Source organism: Haliaeetus albicilla, chromosome 13, assembly GCF_947461875.1.
Source record: "Haliaeetus albicilla chromosome 13, bHalAlb1.1, whole genome shotgun sequence".
In the NCBI taxonomy this organism is placed as follows: domain Eukaryota; kingdom Metazoa; phylum Chordata; class Aves; order Accipitriformes; family Accipitridae; genus Haliaeetus; species Haliaeetus albicilla.
This window is the reverse complement of record NC_091495.1, coordinates 23,585,964-23,602,071: the sequence shown is the minus strand read 5'-3', so window position 1 is coordinate 23,602,071 and position 16,108 is coordinate 23,585,964. Positions and strand designations below refer to the sequence as shown.

General features: G+C 39.2%; 1 protein-coding gene across 2 annotated transcripts in view; it reads left to right on the top strand.

The window, feature by feature from the left end:
• The window catches only part of TTC27 (tetratricopeptide repeat domain 27), a 142,282-nt gene that overhangs the window by 37,920 nt on the left and 88,254 nt on the right, over positions 1-16,108 (top strand). For both annotated transcript variants that reach the window (XM_069800479.1, XM_069800480.1), the window contains one exon: positions 14,227-14,293. In XM_069800479.1, coding sequence (XP_069656580.1) covers positions 14,227-14,293 — 67 coding nt within the window. The remainder of the gene's footprint in view (positions 1-14,226; positions 14,294-16,108) is intronic.

The following is a 16,108-nucleotide window of genomic DNA, read 5'->3' as shown; positions in this document are numbered from 1 at the left end:
AGGAGAGGTGTTCCAGCCCTCTGGCAATCTTGTGGCCTGCCTCTGGACTCACTCTAACAGGTCCATGTCCTTCTTATATTGGGGGCCCCAGAGCTGCAGTACTCCACATGGGGTCTCACAAGAGCAGAGTAGAGGGGCAGAATCACCTCCCTTAACCTGCTGGTCATTATTCTTTTGATGCAGCCCAGAATATGGCTGGCTTTCTGGGCTGCAAGTGCACATCACCAGGTCATGTTGAGCTTCTCGTCAACCAACAGCCCCAAGTCCTTCTCTGTAGGACTGCTCTCAGTCCATTCTCTGCCCAGCCTGTATTTGTGCTTGGGGTTGCCCTGACCAAATCTGTCAGGCATGATTTGCCATTAGTGAAACCATGGTGGCTGTCACCAATCACCTCCTTATTTTCCATGTGCCCTAGCATAGTTTCCAGGAGGATCTGCTCCATGAACTTGCTGGCCACAGAGGTGAGACTGACTGGCCTGTAGTTCCCCAGGTCTTCCTTCTTTCCCTTTTTAAAAATGGGGGTTATGTTTCCCCTTTTCCAGTCAGAGGGAACTTCCCCAGACTGCCATGACTTCTCAAATATGATGGATAGTGGCTTAGCCACTTCCATCTGCCAGTTCCTTCTGGACCTGCAGATGCATCTTGTCAGGTCCCATGGAGTTGTGGACGTTCAGGTTCCTTAGATGGTCTCAAACCTGATCTCCTGCTACAGTGGGCGGTTACTCATTCTCCCAGTCCCTGCCTTTGCCTTCTGCGACTTGGGCAATGTGGCTGGAGCGCTTGCTGGTGAAGACTGAGGCAAAAAAGTTGTTGAATACCTCAGCCTTCTCCATGTTCCAGGTAACTAGGTCTCCCATTTCCTTCGGGAGAAGGGCCCTCATTTTCCCTAGTCTTCCTTTTATCATTGATGTACCTATATGTCCTGGTTTCAGCTGGGATAGAGTTAATTGTCTTCCTAGTAGCTGGTATAGTGCTATGTTTTGAGTTAGGTATGCAAAGAATGTTGATAACACTGATGTTTTCAGTTGTTGCTAAGTAGTGTTTAGACTATAGTCAAGGATTTTTCAGCTTCTCAAGCCCAGCCAGTGAGAAAGCTTCAGGGGCACAAGAAGTTGGCAGAGGACACAGCCAGGGCAGCTGACCCAAACTCGCCAACGGGGTATTCCATACCATGTGACGCCACATCTAGTATATAAACTGGGGGGAGTAGGTGTGGGGGGAATCGCCACTCAGGGATTAACTGGGCATCAATTGGCAGGTGGTGAGCAATTGCACTGTGAATAATTTGTATATTCCAATCCTTTTATTACTACTGTTGTCATTTTCTTTTTTTCTGTTCTATTAAACCATTCTTATCTCAACCCATGAGTTTAACTTCTTTTCCTGATTTTCTCCCCCATCCCACTGGGTGGGGGGGGAAGTGAGCGAGCAGCTGCGTGGTGCTTAGTTGCTGGCTGGGGTTAAACCACGACACTATTGAAGCTTTTCTTGTTGCCCTTGATGTCCCTGGCCAGATTTAATTCTATCAGGGCTTTAGCTTTCTGAACCTGATCTGTGACTGCTTGGATAATTTCTCTGTATTCTTCCCAGGCTACCTGTCCTTGCTTCCACCCTCTACAGGTTTCTTTTTTGTGTTTGAGCTTGCACATTATTCAGATTGTATCATCCCTCCTGCTTCCACCCTTCTGAGGGAAATTTTAATTTGCCTGTTGGTCTTTCTCTTTCCTCTCTTTCTTAATGACAGGGTAGAATTTGAATTTTACATTGGCTGGCTGCACAGTCGGTTTCTTGACCACAGTATGTCACTTTGAAACAGCTACTGTTGTGCTCTGAATAGTGGCTGGAAACCATCTTGACTGCTATCTGTGTGTGCATTATAATGCAAGTGGTATATGAGTTTGGCAGGACTCAAGGCAAGAAGCTCATTTAAGAAACTAAAATCAACCACCAAAAAAAAAAAAAAATTATGGTGTTACTTCCCCATAGGAATGGTAAATGCCATGCAGCGGGTGAGATAATGTTAAGCAACTGAAACTATTTCAGTCATAGATGGAGACAAGATTTGATATCTAGCCATGTTGCAGAAATGTTAGTAGAATGCCAGCTTTGAGAGCTGTTCTTCTGAGGGGATTTACAAGACAACCCTTGTGACTGAGTGGAGTTTAGGCTTGGATTGCTGACTGTAACCTTGATGTCTATACCAGCTATTGGCATATCAATTTGCAAGGAAGCATATGCATGTTAAAGCTTTTAGCATTGGCTTTTAAGTAAAACATACTTCTCAAACCTTAGGTATAGGAGATTTCTTGCTTTTTGTTCATGCTTGAGGACTTCAGTTCAGTAAATACCTCATTTCATAACCAATAAGTTGGCTTTAGAATTCCTTTAAGTTTCAAAAATGGTTATAACTAGACTTTGGTTTAGATCTAGTGTCACCTTAATGGTATCAGTTTTTGACTGCCATTGTCAGCGGTGGATGTTTTTTCTAATGCAGATAAACTTTCAGATGCTGACCTGGTATGTTGAAGAAAGGCAGCCTGCAGGTAAAGGAAAAGTTGTAAATTGAGCAAACTTTTTGCTATACATTTCACTGTGCTTGCTAGTATTTGTGTTACAGTAAATGTGAGAGAAATTTGCCTTAATTCAATGGAGATTTTTGTAGCTAAATAATGTTAACTTGAAATCAGCAGCATGCAGAAATGTTTGTGGATAGCAGAACAAACTGAAAATTGCTACAACTTTCAGAAAACACTTAATTACAATTGCATAGGATCCTATGGCATTACCTGAATACACATAATGTTTCTTGCTGTGAAGTAAGTTTCATTTCAAGTAGGTTACAATGATCAAATGGCTAAACAAAATACTGTTACAGTATCAGTACAAACATTTTCATCTCTTCCTCCCCAATAACATTTTAAGAGGATATAAAATATTTTTTGAAGTGTTGAAGTATCTCATGCCAGCTGTCTTTACAAAAATCCAAGCAACATCTTATGCAGTATACTTAATCCAGCTTGTAAATAACATGCATGAGCCTGAATCAATTAGATTTTTTTTTTTAAACCTCTCTCTCTTACACTGATTTAAGGAAAGAACAGCTTATTTATCAGTAATCCATTTGTATAAAAAAGTAGCAATGTAAACTGTACCCAGCCATTTCTCTGTGGCATCTGTAATTTGAGGCAGTTTCCTTTAAAGTGTTTGGCTATTCTGTTTCTTCTCTGCAAATTCCTTTTCTTCCAAATACTGAACAGTCTGCAGAACTAAATCTAACAGGAAGCATTTGCCTCTTATGATAATGAAACTGTAGCTAAAACAAAATGTAGAGGGGGAGGAAAACCCACCCCAGTCTGCCTCGCTTACACAAGGGTTTCCTATTCTATCGTATCCAGATTCTGTAGTATCTGTATAGGATGAAAGTGTCTAGAGGTGTCTTCAGATCATCTCACTGCAGGAGTAATGCAATGTGAAGGAAGCGTTAAAAGAAACTCCTAGGAGTGCAGAAGCATCACTTGGCTAGGGCTTTTTTGATATTTTGTATCAAAGTAACTAGTCATGGTGGTATAAAATTTGTTTTATAGTAAGGCCTTAAGACTGTGGTCAAAATTTGGTATAGAGCCTCGAACCAAACTTTCAGAGGCTGATAGAAAATGATACTAATGTTCCAATTTAAAAATAAAATAAAAATATTTTAAAAAACCAAGAATGGGCCAATGTACAATTTAAATAATACAGTGTAAATGCCTAAATACTGGGAAACTGAGAGGGGAGTATGTTTCCCTTGTCGCTTGGAAATAGCCCAAATTAGATAGCTGTTACAATAGACAATAGTAGCTGTGTGTCAGCAGCTTGGGAAGAAAATCCCTTCTCATCACTTGATTCACTGTTTTTTTTAACAGGGCAAAGCTTTTAGAAATTTAATACAGCTATAGAAATTTCTAAGAAAGCAAAGAAAAATATCCAATGGCTGGTTATTTCTTAATCTTTTGTTGTCTCTTAAGGATCAAATCAGGTCAAAATAATGTGTTATACGGAGTTACCTCAGCTCAGCCAAAGACTATGCACCAGTCTTCAGCTGGTAAGGAAACCATCAGGAAGCCTAGCTTTTATTATACAGTAATAAATTGGATAATACTATATTATACAGTTTACGCAGTGAGCTGTAGAAGTGTACTTGAAACCTGCATAAGCACTAAATAGCATTAGGACTAAAGGATTTTTAACAGAATTACCAAATATGAGCTTTTGAATCAATTGAGTAATTAGAAAAAAAATCCCAATATACATGCTGGCAATGGAAACATCATGGGAAATTTGGGTAGGTGAGAAAGGAAAACACTTAGCTACTTGAAATTTGAGAATCTCTTATTAGCTGGCTGTCCATGTTCCAGTCAGTGGAGAAATCAGCACCTACAGAGTGTGATTCATTTCACTTCAGACACTTAACTTTACAATGGATTGAATCACTCCCTACATTTATCTGTACTTTTGCATTGACTCTGAAGGAAGCACACATAGTTAGCTAGATTAAAGGCCTAAATTTTACATTGTTAAAGTTACATAAGATGGATCATGTGCTTATTAAGATTTTTTTATATATATATATTTACATATATATATATGATTGCAACCTTCTTTGTGCTTTATAGCAAGGTCATGCTGTATAGCTTGTATCAGAAGTACAAGGCAATGGCAGGTAAACGGCTGTTTTCATCTGCTGTTATAAGAGAGCATTCTCTCTTTTGAGCCATTGAGATGGAAAAGGTTATGTTAAATTGACTGTGGAAGGCCAGAGTTTACACATGTTGTCCTATGAAAGTAAAAGCTACGAAATAAAATCTTGGACAGTATTAAAGGTGATGAAGGTTTTTCTGTTAAATACTTTTTGGCACTCTGGCCCATCTCTATAAACATGCCCTATAAGTGGTTTTTGGTTGTTTGGTTTTTTTTTTTAAACAAACCAATTACTGGTGCCAGGCAGCGTAGTGATCTCATGATGGTTAGCTTATGGCTCTTTAAAATCACTGCTACAAAATATATTGCTGTGCACCACTACATATAGTTGTGTGAAGAGATTCCATCTGGGGAAATGAACTTCCTGTCTTGCTATTCGGAATGCTCACATAAACATTAGTCACTTGAAATACCTTTGTGAAATCTTGAAAACGCTTGTAAAATGATCAGTTTGTTGGGTTTAGCTCTTTTTCATTCACAGAATTAACACAGCTGGTAAAACCACATAGAAATACAGCAAATACTCATAAAAATGCATGTGTTAAGTCTGACCTATCTATTCTTCATCGTTTATCTCATGCTAGTTAACTGTAGTTTAAGTAGTTACCTGAGAAACTTGAATTTGCATTGTCTGCACTTGCAGAGAGGTAATGTGCTAGGAAACATAAGCAAACAAAAACTCAGTAGTTGTCTTTATCCATCTAACTTTATACTCTGTCTTCAAGAGTGGCTGTGAGAAGATACGTAAAGGTGAATAACAGGGCAAGCGTGTTGTTGCTCCCTTCTCCCTAATACCTTCTCCCTAATACTTTCCTAGCCTCTAAACCGTGATTTTCTGAGCCTAATCTGGCTTGTTTGCACGGCAGCCTTCAATGAATCTCTCAAATATTTGTCATCTTCCATTGAGCCTGTATAAATTTCTTGCTATGGTAGCATCCTTTGGCAAAGGTGTCTGTCTACATATTTTGTGTCTGCTGTTAAAAAAAACCTCCTCCATGTAGTTTTGGTTGCCAGTAGCGTTATTTAGTGACTTAACTCTCTTTTTGCTAACCATTCTGAAAACCTCTGCAATGTCCTGCTTTGGTTAGTCCTAGCCTAATCAGACATTCCTTTTCACAGAAGTTGTTACATGTTTATAAAGCATAAAACATCATTATTCATCATCATAAAACGACGATTGTTCTAGCTGTTTCTGAAATTTTTCCAGTACTGAATTACTGCTTTTAAAAAAAAACATCCAAAACAGAACATACTATACATGGGTGGGCGAACAAAGGCTTTATGTCATATTTTATGTAGGCTTTATGTTATTGATTTGTATACTTTATGTAGTATGCCCTAGTATGTTATTCTCTATTACTTTCCTAATTAATTACAGTTTGATTTGCCTTTTAACAGCTGCCTAGTACTGAGCTAATATTTTCATGCAGCTGCAGTGCTAAAGAGTTGCTCTTGAATAGAAATGATCAGATTGGAGCCTATCATTTTTTGTGAAGCTAGGACTGTGTTTCCTATTGTGCATTGCTTGGCATTTTTATTTTATTACCCTTTTGCTCTATCCTGTAAGGTCTTTCTATAGCTCCTTATTGTCTATTCACATCCTTACTTCAAAGAATGTCATATCATTTGCAAGTTTTCTCACCTTACTGTGCATTCTCCTGTTCCAGTTTGTTTATTAATATTACAGCACACGGATCACAGCACAAAACCTATGCAGGATTACTATGGTGACCTTCTCCATTGGGATGGCTGATGGTTTGTCTCATACCATTTTCTATCTTTTAATCAGTCGTTGACCTTTGCCAAGACATTCCCTCTTACCTCATGAATGTGCAGTTTCTTTGAAAGTTCTTCTTGGTGAGGGACTTCAAAATAACTTACAGAGATCCAAGTTGATTTCATCAACTGGCTTATGTATATCCTCACACTGGTTAAACTTTCCAAAAGCCCCCAACAGGTTTGTAATGCAGGAATTTTTTTTTCTGTTAGCCTGGCTGACTCTCCCCATACACATTGTATTTGTCCAGATATCTTTAGTCCTTCTGTTCATTATATAGTCTCTCCTTACCTGCAAGAGATAATATGCTTTCAAGCCAGTAGTTACACTGATCCCCTGACACCAGTTCTAAAGGCTGGCATTGTTTTTGCTGCTCTCTTGTCTTCAGGCACTGAGGAAGTTTTAAATGAGGAACACGCTGCTTTTAGTGTCTCAGCTATGTCATCCCAAAACTCACTTTAAACTCTTTTTTTCTGAATACTGTTTGGTCCTGTTAACTTCTTAGCATCCGACATCTTAGCACGTAACCTCCTTGTGCAGCTTTTTAATTTCAGAAAGATTCTTCTCTCCTGTAATTCTCTCCCTTACCCAAAAAGGCTCTCTTGTGGGAATTTTATTGTGTTCTTCTACAATAAATGCTAATGCAATGAATTCATATAGCTTCTCTGCAATGGCTTTTGTACCAGGACTGTCATTTGATCCTATGGACTCTCACAATTTTTTGTTCCTGCTGTATTGGAAGAAGGGTTTAGTACTGGCTTTGACTCTTTTGGTTAGTTGCTCCTTAAACTTTTTGTTTGTTTGTTTTTACTTCTTAATTATATTTTTAGAGAAATTTCATTATTATTATTTAATATTCCAGAGTTTTTTATCCTTTCTGTGTCCTGTGTTTTAATACAACTTCAGCTATTTGAAGAACACTTAGCTTTTAATAATGTTCTTTAACATATGTCAACTTTTAAAATCAGTTCTTGAAACAAATGTTTAGTCATAATCCAAAAAGGGATGCTTTGGAATGATTGCTATTAATTCCACTGTTACAAAGATTATAGTTTTTTGAGTCCCAAACTATATAACTAGTTAGTTAAACTAGATTCCTTATACAATAGGCTGCCAATGTAGATCTGATTAATCAGATTAAATAATTGATTGTAAGTTGTAAACTATTGGCAATTAGCTTTAGCTGATTTGCTAGAAAATACTTTTTTTTTTCTGCTGCAGAGTAATCTTACTCTAAGCTGCTCTTGTATCTGTTTTAAGAAGAATGAATGTCTATTTCTCTTTGTTCTCTTCCCTCTTCATTTCATTCAACTCCCTAAGATAGGATTCAAGAATGGACAGAAAATACCTTGCAAAGCTGAATGGTGCGGTGATTAGTGACTCCTCTTCATATTGTTATGAAAAGATGACTGATTGTAGATCCTATAGCAATAGATCCTAAATTCCACTCTGATTTCAGCTCCTGAAATTCTCTGGGGTGAACTGCTTAACCTGTCCTTGAAATCAGAACAAATGCAGGCATGGAAGTGAAATGTTCATAAAATACTCTGACAAGAGCTGACACAGTCATTAAAAATGCTTAAAACCAAGCTACAATTCTACTCTGGATTCGGATTCAGATTTAAAATATAGCTTTAAATTTTATTTGATTCAGTATAGAAAAGTCATTAAAACAATTTCCTTTTTCTCTTATCTTTCAAGGTTTGCATTACTATACTTACGTGTCTTAAAGCATTGTACATGGATGTGGCAGGAAAGGAAATTAGAGACCTATTTTCTCACTGCTTTGATCTGGAAGAAGTACATCTATATGTTTCAAAAAGCTGTGACCAATGTATCTCAAATAAGGAGAGGATTAATCCTTTCTGCTTGACTCAGTATATCTTTAGGATGCTGAAAAATAAGTTCAAATTTTGTCAAAATTTAACTGTCCCTTGGTTTACCCATGCTTTTCAAAAGCTGTGGTCACGTCACTTAACATTCCGGTTGCCCACCTGCTGTGGTGTTCTTGTTATAATATTTGAAGGTTTTTTGCTGCCTTCTTTACTCTTTTTTTTTTTTTCCTATAGATAGGGAAACTTGTTATTTTTCACCTGAAGTCACATTTGTGTTAGTGACTTCAGTTGACTATCTCAAGCTGACTATAAGTATTTCTGCTAGCAGCTGACATTGGGCAAGGAAAAAAGTAACTGAAGCAGAGAAATTCCTTATTACTTTCCTGTTTTCATGTAGAATTTTCTCAAGGAAGGAAAAAAGCAGTGAAATATGACAGAATTGTTTCCTAGCAGTGTTGTCGAAAACTTTCAAAAAAGCCCATCAATAACATTGTTTTTTTCCTGTGGAAAGATGGGGGAAAATGCGTTACTGAATAGTTAATATACTTTTCTTTTTTTCAGCTGGTCTCTTCACCAAAATTCAGAACCACACAAGTTAAATCAGAAGGAATAATAATAGTTAGCTTTCCTTATTGACAGAGTCCAACTTTTTTGAACATAACAAGAATAAAAGGTGTTGTCAAGGTCTTCACTTGCTTTTTGAGGCCCTTTCTTATCAGTACTCAACCAAAACCATAGTTGGTATTTCCTTGTGGCCACACTCAAACAGCTTGCTCAAGCTGCCAGGTGTTATGAAATACCAGCATAAATGGTATGAAGCATGTGTGGAACCTCCATCATGGGAGGTCTTTAGGAATAGACTGGATAAACATTTGTCGGAAGTTACAGTTACAGTTTGTATAAGCTGGAAGAAGAGTTGGAAGATCTCTCAAGCTTTATTACACTGTAGAAATCGTCTTTCAGCTGCTCTTGTCATGTTCTTCCCTACAATAATACACAAATCTTTTTAAAAAAAATTCTGGTCGGTAATGCCCTTCCCCTCTCGCCCACCCACTCACCCAATTTGCTTTATGAGGTACCTGTATTGTTACAGGATAAAACTAGTTGGTTGATTAATCAAAGAGGTGAAAAAACCCTTTTCATGAAACCTTGAACCTTAAAGAACTGCAGTTATATAATTTCAGTTCAGGTTTAAGGAACCTACTTATGTTTATGTCAGTTCACACACGTGTTTGCATTTGCACATAAAGGTATCAATAGTTTAAAAAAAATAGGTACATTTTATTCTTTTGGCTTATGTTGCTGTGAATAATCATCAGCTCTAAATCTGGTATGCTTTTTGATTCTTTATTATATAACTTATATAACAATTTTAGATGTTACCAATTTAATAAAGTGAGAGAGTAGCTCCCATATGCCACTTACTTGCTGTGGTAGCTTTATATATATATATATATATATATATACACACACATTTAGAAAATTCACTGTACACACTTACAATTTTGTTTACTTTGGTGGGATTTTGCAGTTGTGTATTGTCATCATTGATGCACCCACCCCTCCAAAATTTTGGGGAAAGTTCGTGATACTTTCTTATCAAAAAGCACTATTAAAGAGTAGATCTCCTAAGTTACAAAGAGAGGGGAAAGGGATCTTATCTCCTAATAGAAGTAGGAAGTTGAATCTCAGGAGGGGGTGTAATTATGCTTTTGCTCTGTTTCTTAGCCTACCTGTATTTGGATGCAGTCCTTTGAACAAATGCCATTTGCATTGACAGAGTAGAATTTGTTTCAAATCATCCCTTAATTTCCTGAATGTTTCATCTGTATTCATTCCTCGGCTGCTCTAGTTTGATGAATATTGGTGGTTCCTAAAGAATGGCCATCTTAGAAATGCTGAAGTGCTCTCCAGAGAGAACTTTATCTTCCTGTGGGTTTTGTGTTGGTTTTTTTTTCCCCTCTGTTCCCCCATATAATGGGCGTGGAATTTGGAAGAGGCCCATGCCATCAGGAAGGAAGCTTGGCGCTCTGCTACACAGATAATAATTCTATTTCTTTTTGTGGGCATGCAAAGATAAAGAGATATGAGTGCTTGAATAGCATAGATTTTTCTTTTTCCTATCTTGAGTGCTTTGCTTACTCTTAGAATTATTTTATGTCTTAATATTATATCGTGTCTTTTCTTTAGAGGAAAAAACAAAACACATCAGGCACTCTGGCCTTTTTTCACAGCTGGCAGGTAAGCAAGTGGTGGGGGAGATAAATTCAAAGTAAAAAGTAACATAGTATAAAAAAGTTTCAAAATGTATTCTGGCTACACCTTGGTAGAATTTACCAAAAGAAAATCAATGTGTTTTATCTTTTCTATCTTAGCCATTTTAGACTGTAAGCACTCGAAGGCAGAGGAAGGTTCTTTTCTGAAAAGCAGATTCTTACTTCATTTGGGATATTCAGTCACTCTGAAAATAAACTGCAAATTACTGCATTTCTCAAACTTTTCACTGTGCTGTCTCCTTTCAACTCTCACAGCTTATGTATAGTATCATTAAGTATACTCAGGTATGAAAACAGTCAGTAGACAGTCACACCTTTTAGTTGTTCCTCAGAGCCTACAGTATGTCCTGGACACAGCATAAATGTTACTTTTGGTATTCTCCAGGAAGAAAAATGAAACTAAATTAAATTTTTTTACTAAGATTGAGGGGAGGAAAAAAAAACTTACAGAAAAGAAAAACAACAAATCCTTCTGTATTCTACATGAGATAGTCAGAATAGGATGGCAAGAGAGATCAGTGACATGATACCCAGTAATGTGTACAATGTAGAGAGAAATTTTGAAGTGCAATGTGAAAAAAGTCAGCTTATTTCTCACTTTCAGTAAGAAATAGACTCTGTTCTTCATGAAAAATGTAAACTGTAAGTATCATTAAATTAAAACTTAATGAAATTGTTGAGGTTGGAAGGGGACCTCTAGATATCATCTAGTCCAACTTCCCTGCTTGAAACAGTCAACTAGAGCAGGTTGTTTACAGCCACGTCCAATTGGGCCTTGAATATCTCCAAGGATGGAGACACCACAGCCTCTCTGGGTAACCCCTTCCTGTGCTTTACTACCCTCACGTTAATGAAGGTTTTCCTTTTTTTTTTTAATGGAGTTTTCTGGATTTTAGTTTGTGTCCATTGTTTCTTGTCCTTTAATTGGGCACCACTGAGAAGAGTCTGGTTCTGTCTTGTTTACTGCCTGCCATCAGGTATTTATACACATTGATAAGATCCCCACGAGCCTTCTCTTCTCCAGGTTAAACCACCCCAGCTTTCTCACCCGCTCTTTGTATGTCAGACGCTCCACTATCTTAACCATCATTGTGGCCCTTTGCTGGGCTTGCTCCAGTCTGTCCACATCTCTCTTGAACTGAGGAGCCCAGAGCTGGTGACAGCACTCCAGGTATTGTTTCACCAGTGCTGAGTAGAGGGAAAGGATCGCCTCCCTTCACCTGCTAGCAGTGTTCTTTCTAACACTGGCCAGGAGGCTTTGGATGACTTTGCCGCAAGGGCACATTGCTGGCTCATGTTCAACTTGGTTTTCACCAGGACCCCAGGTCTTTTTCTGCCAAGATCATTACCAGATGGTCTGCCCCCAGCCTGTACTGGTTCATGGGGCTGTTCCTCCCCAAGTGCAGGACTTTGCATCATGTCCCATCATCAAGGTTATTAATGAAGATGTTAAACATTATTTGATCCCTAGGATACACCACTAGTCACTGGCCTCCAGCTGGACTTCATGCTGCTTGTCATAACCCTTTGAGACAGGCAGTTCATGTAGTTTTCAATCCACTGTGCTGTGCATTTACCTAGTCCATATTTCATCAATTTGTCTGTGAGGATGTTACGGAAGACAGTGTCAAGTGCCTTTCTGAAGTCAAGATAAAGTCCACTAATCTAGTCATCTCATCATGGAAGGCTATCTGGTTAATCAAGCATGATTTCTTCTACCTAAATGCATACAGTCTACTCTGTTGCCGCCACCTTCTTCATATCGGAGTGGTTGCGGTTGGAAGGGAATGCTGGAGTTCATCTTGTCCAACCCTCTGCTCAAGCAAGGTCAGGACTTGGTATTTCCCTTTGCAGAACTGCATGAGGTTCCTGTCATCCTGTTTCTCCAGCTTATCAAGATGTCTTTGAATGGTAACACAACCTGCTGGTCTATCAGCTGCTCCTTCCAATTTTGTGCCATCAGTGAACTTACTGAGGGTACACTCTGTCCTGTCACCTAGATTCTTAATAAAGGTGTTGAACAGCATTGCACTCTGTATTGACCCCTGGGGTACAACACTAGTTATTGGCTTCCAACTAGACTTTCTACTGCTGATCACAACCCTCTGGGCCTACCTTTTCAGCCAGTTTTCAGTGCACCTCACTGTCTACTCATCAGCTTCTTTATGAGGATCTTATGGGAGGCTGTGCTGAAACTTTACCGAAGTGCAGGTAGACAACATCCACTGCTCTCCCCAAATCTACCAAGCCAGTCATTTCATCATAGAGGTTATCAGGTTGGTCAAGCATGACTTCCCCTTGGTGAATCTGTACTGACTGCTCTCTCTGTGTGTTAGGAAATGGCTTCAAGGAGGATTTGCTTCATATCGTTTCCAAGGAATAGGGTGAGGTTTACCTGGATCCTCCTTCTTGCTCTTGCTGAAGATAGGAGTGACATTTACTTTCTGTCAGTCCTCAGGAATCTCTCTTGATCATTATGACCTTTCAAAGATAACTGAGTTTTCAACAGGCAGCCTCTATCCTGTACCTTGTTCTTGTGGCTAGTAAGAAGGTTTTATCCAAGTATTGACTTATTTCTGCAATGGTGATTGTATCATATGTACAAAGAAGAATTAACAAAATAGCAAGAAAAAAGTTAGACTGGGGTAAAGTCTTGTCTCCAAAGTAAGGTATGTAATGTATGAAGAATAATTCCAATCTGTGACCTATCATTACAATTAATATACTATCTTTGCAATTTTAACCTATAATATGAAGCCTGCTGCAAAGTTTAAGGAACAGTGTGATAAATTTAAGCTTATGTATATAGCCATTACATAGGTTTGGTGATTATCCATACTCCGTGGTATGATTTAGGATATATTTTCACTTCATATCTTTTGTTTTCACAGGGAGCTTGAATTGTAGCCTTGTTGCTCTTTGGAGTTCTCTCTTGTAATATATTTGTAAACGTTGATGGGCTGTTGTCTAAGGAGAACATCTGCCCATGTAGAGTTGTAAGCCCAATTTCTTTATCATCTCTGTAACATGTCTAACTGTGAATAAAATAATTTTAATTCTCATATCTGTGTATTCTTCTGGTTTTCCCCCTTTGTGTACCACAAGCTAGTGGTAATGCTGGTTAGTGAGAGATGGACCCCTGTGGTCATGTTCCTTGAGTGACTAGAAAGAGGGTGTTTGTTTGAGACTACCCTTCAGCACTTTTTGAGCGCTAGTGGTTTTTTGCTTTGCAGAATCTGTGTTCAATTAGTCATAGAATTTTAACTGAAAACAGACCTCTGAAAAAACAGAGAAAGGATTTAAAAGTGTTTAGGATTTGTAAAATTCTTATTCCCATAAGCTTAAACTGAGTAAGATGTTTCAATTTAGAATGGTATTGGAAAGATACTACTGAAATATCTTGGTCCCCTAGATGGTTCTTTTTTCTGTGACTGCTCCTAGGTCTAGGCCTTCTTCTGCACATACCATAGTCCCATTTGTTATTGTAACAGTTTTCCAGAATGTCCTTTAGATTTCTGCAAGTTTGAAAAATGTGTTTTGCATAGTAGTGTTCTAAAGATTAAATCAGTATTGTTTTATTTTATTTTAATTTTATTTACAGTATAGACTTCCAAAAGAACAATCCAATGCACAAATTAACTGAAGAGGAACTTCTGGCTTTTACTTCAGTAAGTAACTTATCTGGAATTCTCAGTAAACATGTTTTCACTTAATATTTAAGTTAAATACTAAGCAGTAACCTGTCAATCACATTAATCATGAAACTGTACACCAAATTTGTATTAGTACTCAGTCCTTTCATTAACTTTTTCTTATTTCAAGAAATTAAAGTGCTGCTGAAGTTCAACCCAGTTTTCAGCCATTATCATGTAGGATAAGCTTGACATTTAATTTAAATTAAGTTTAAAATTTAATTTTGCCCGAAAGCATGCACAAAACTTTTTTTTACGTGTTTGTTTTAGTTTTTATTAACTACATGAATTATAATGTAATATTAAACCATGCATTTTACAGCAAACTCTTCCTATGGCACTAGTGTTGAAAGTGCTCTTCTTTGATGGACAGAGGCAAGGGGTGGAATGTATGGGTCCATGTGGCAAGGTTTTGGTGGCAGGGGGTGCTACATGGGTGGCTTCTGTGAGAAGCTGCTAGAAGCTTCCCCTGTGTCCGACAGAGCCAATGCCAGCCGGCTCCAAGAGGGACCCGCCGCTGGCAAAGGCCGAGCCAATAAGTGACAGTGGTAGCGCCTCTGGGATGACATATTTAAGAAGGGAAAAAAAGTTGCTGCGACACAGAAACTGCAGCCAGAGAGAGGAGGGAGAACACGTGAGAGAAACAACCCTGCAGACCTCCAGGTCAGTGAAGAAGGAGGGGGAGGAGGTGCTCCAGGCGCTGAAGCAGAGATTCCCCTGCAGCCCGTGGGGAAGACCATGGTGAGGCAGGCTGTCCCCCAGCCCAGGGAGGTCCACAGTGGAGCAGATATCCACCTGCAGCCCGCGGAAGTCCCCACGCCAGAGCAGGTGAGTGCCCGAAGGAGGCTGTGACCCCGTGGGAAGCCCGTGCTGGAGCAGGGTCCTGGCAGGACCTGCGGACCCGCGGAGAGAGCAGCCCATGCTGGAGCAGGTTTTCTGGCAGGACTTGTGAACCCACGGGGGACCCACGCTGGAGCAGCCTGTGCCTGAAGGACTGCACCCTGTGGAAGGGACCCATGTTGGAGCAGCCTGTGAAGAACTGCAGCCTGTGGGAAGGACTCATGTTGGAGAAGTCTGTGGAGGACTGCCTCCTGTGGGAGGGACCCCACGCTGGAGCAGGGGAAGAATGTGAGGAGTCCTGCCTCTGAGGAGGAAGGAGCAGCAGAAACGATGTGTGATGAACTGACCGCAACCCCCATTCCCCATCCCCCTGTGCTGCTGGCGGGGGGGTAGGTAGAGAATCTGGGAGTGAAGCAGTGCCCAGGAAGAATGAGGGGTGGGGGGAAGGTGTTTTAAGATTTGGGTTTATTTCTCATTACCCTACTCTGATTGGATTGGTAATAAATTAAATTAATTTTCCCCAAGTCGAGTCTGTTTTGCCTGTGACGGTAATTGGTGAGTGATCTCTCCCTGCCCTTATCTCGACCCACAAGCCTTTCATTATATTTTCTCTCCCCTGTGTAGCTGAGGGGGGGCAGTGATAGAGCAGCTTTGGTGGGCACCTGGCATTCAGTCAGGGTCAACCTACCACATTTTAAATCATGCATTTTTACAGCAAACCCTTCCTATTGCAGTAGTGGTGAAAGTGTTCTTTTTTGAACAGTGTTTAAGTGGAGTTCAAAAGGAATTTCAGTTTTATTCTGTCATATTTATTCAGTCAGTGTATCAGATGTTCTGCTTAGACTTGTTTCTTCCCGGTTCAATGGCTGATTTGCTGCAGAACAATTCTGTAACTTCCAAAGAAGCCTTGAAAATTCTAACTCAGTATTTTTTCAATGTATTTTTTTTTTT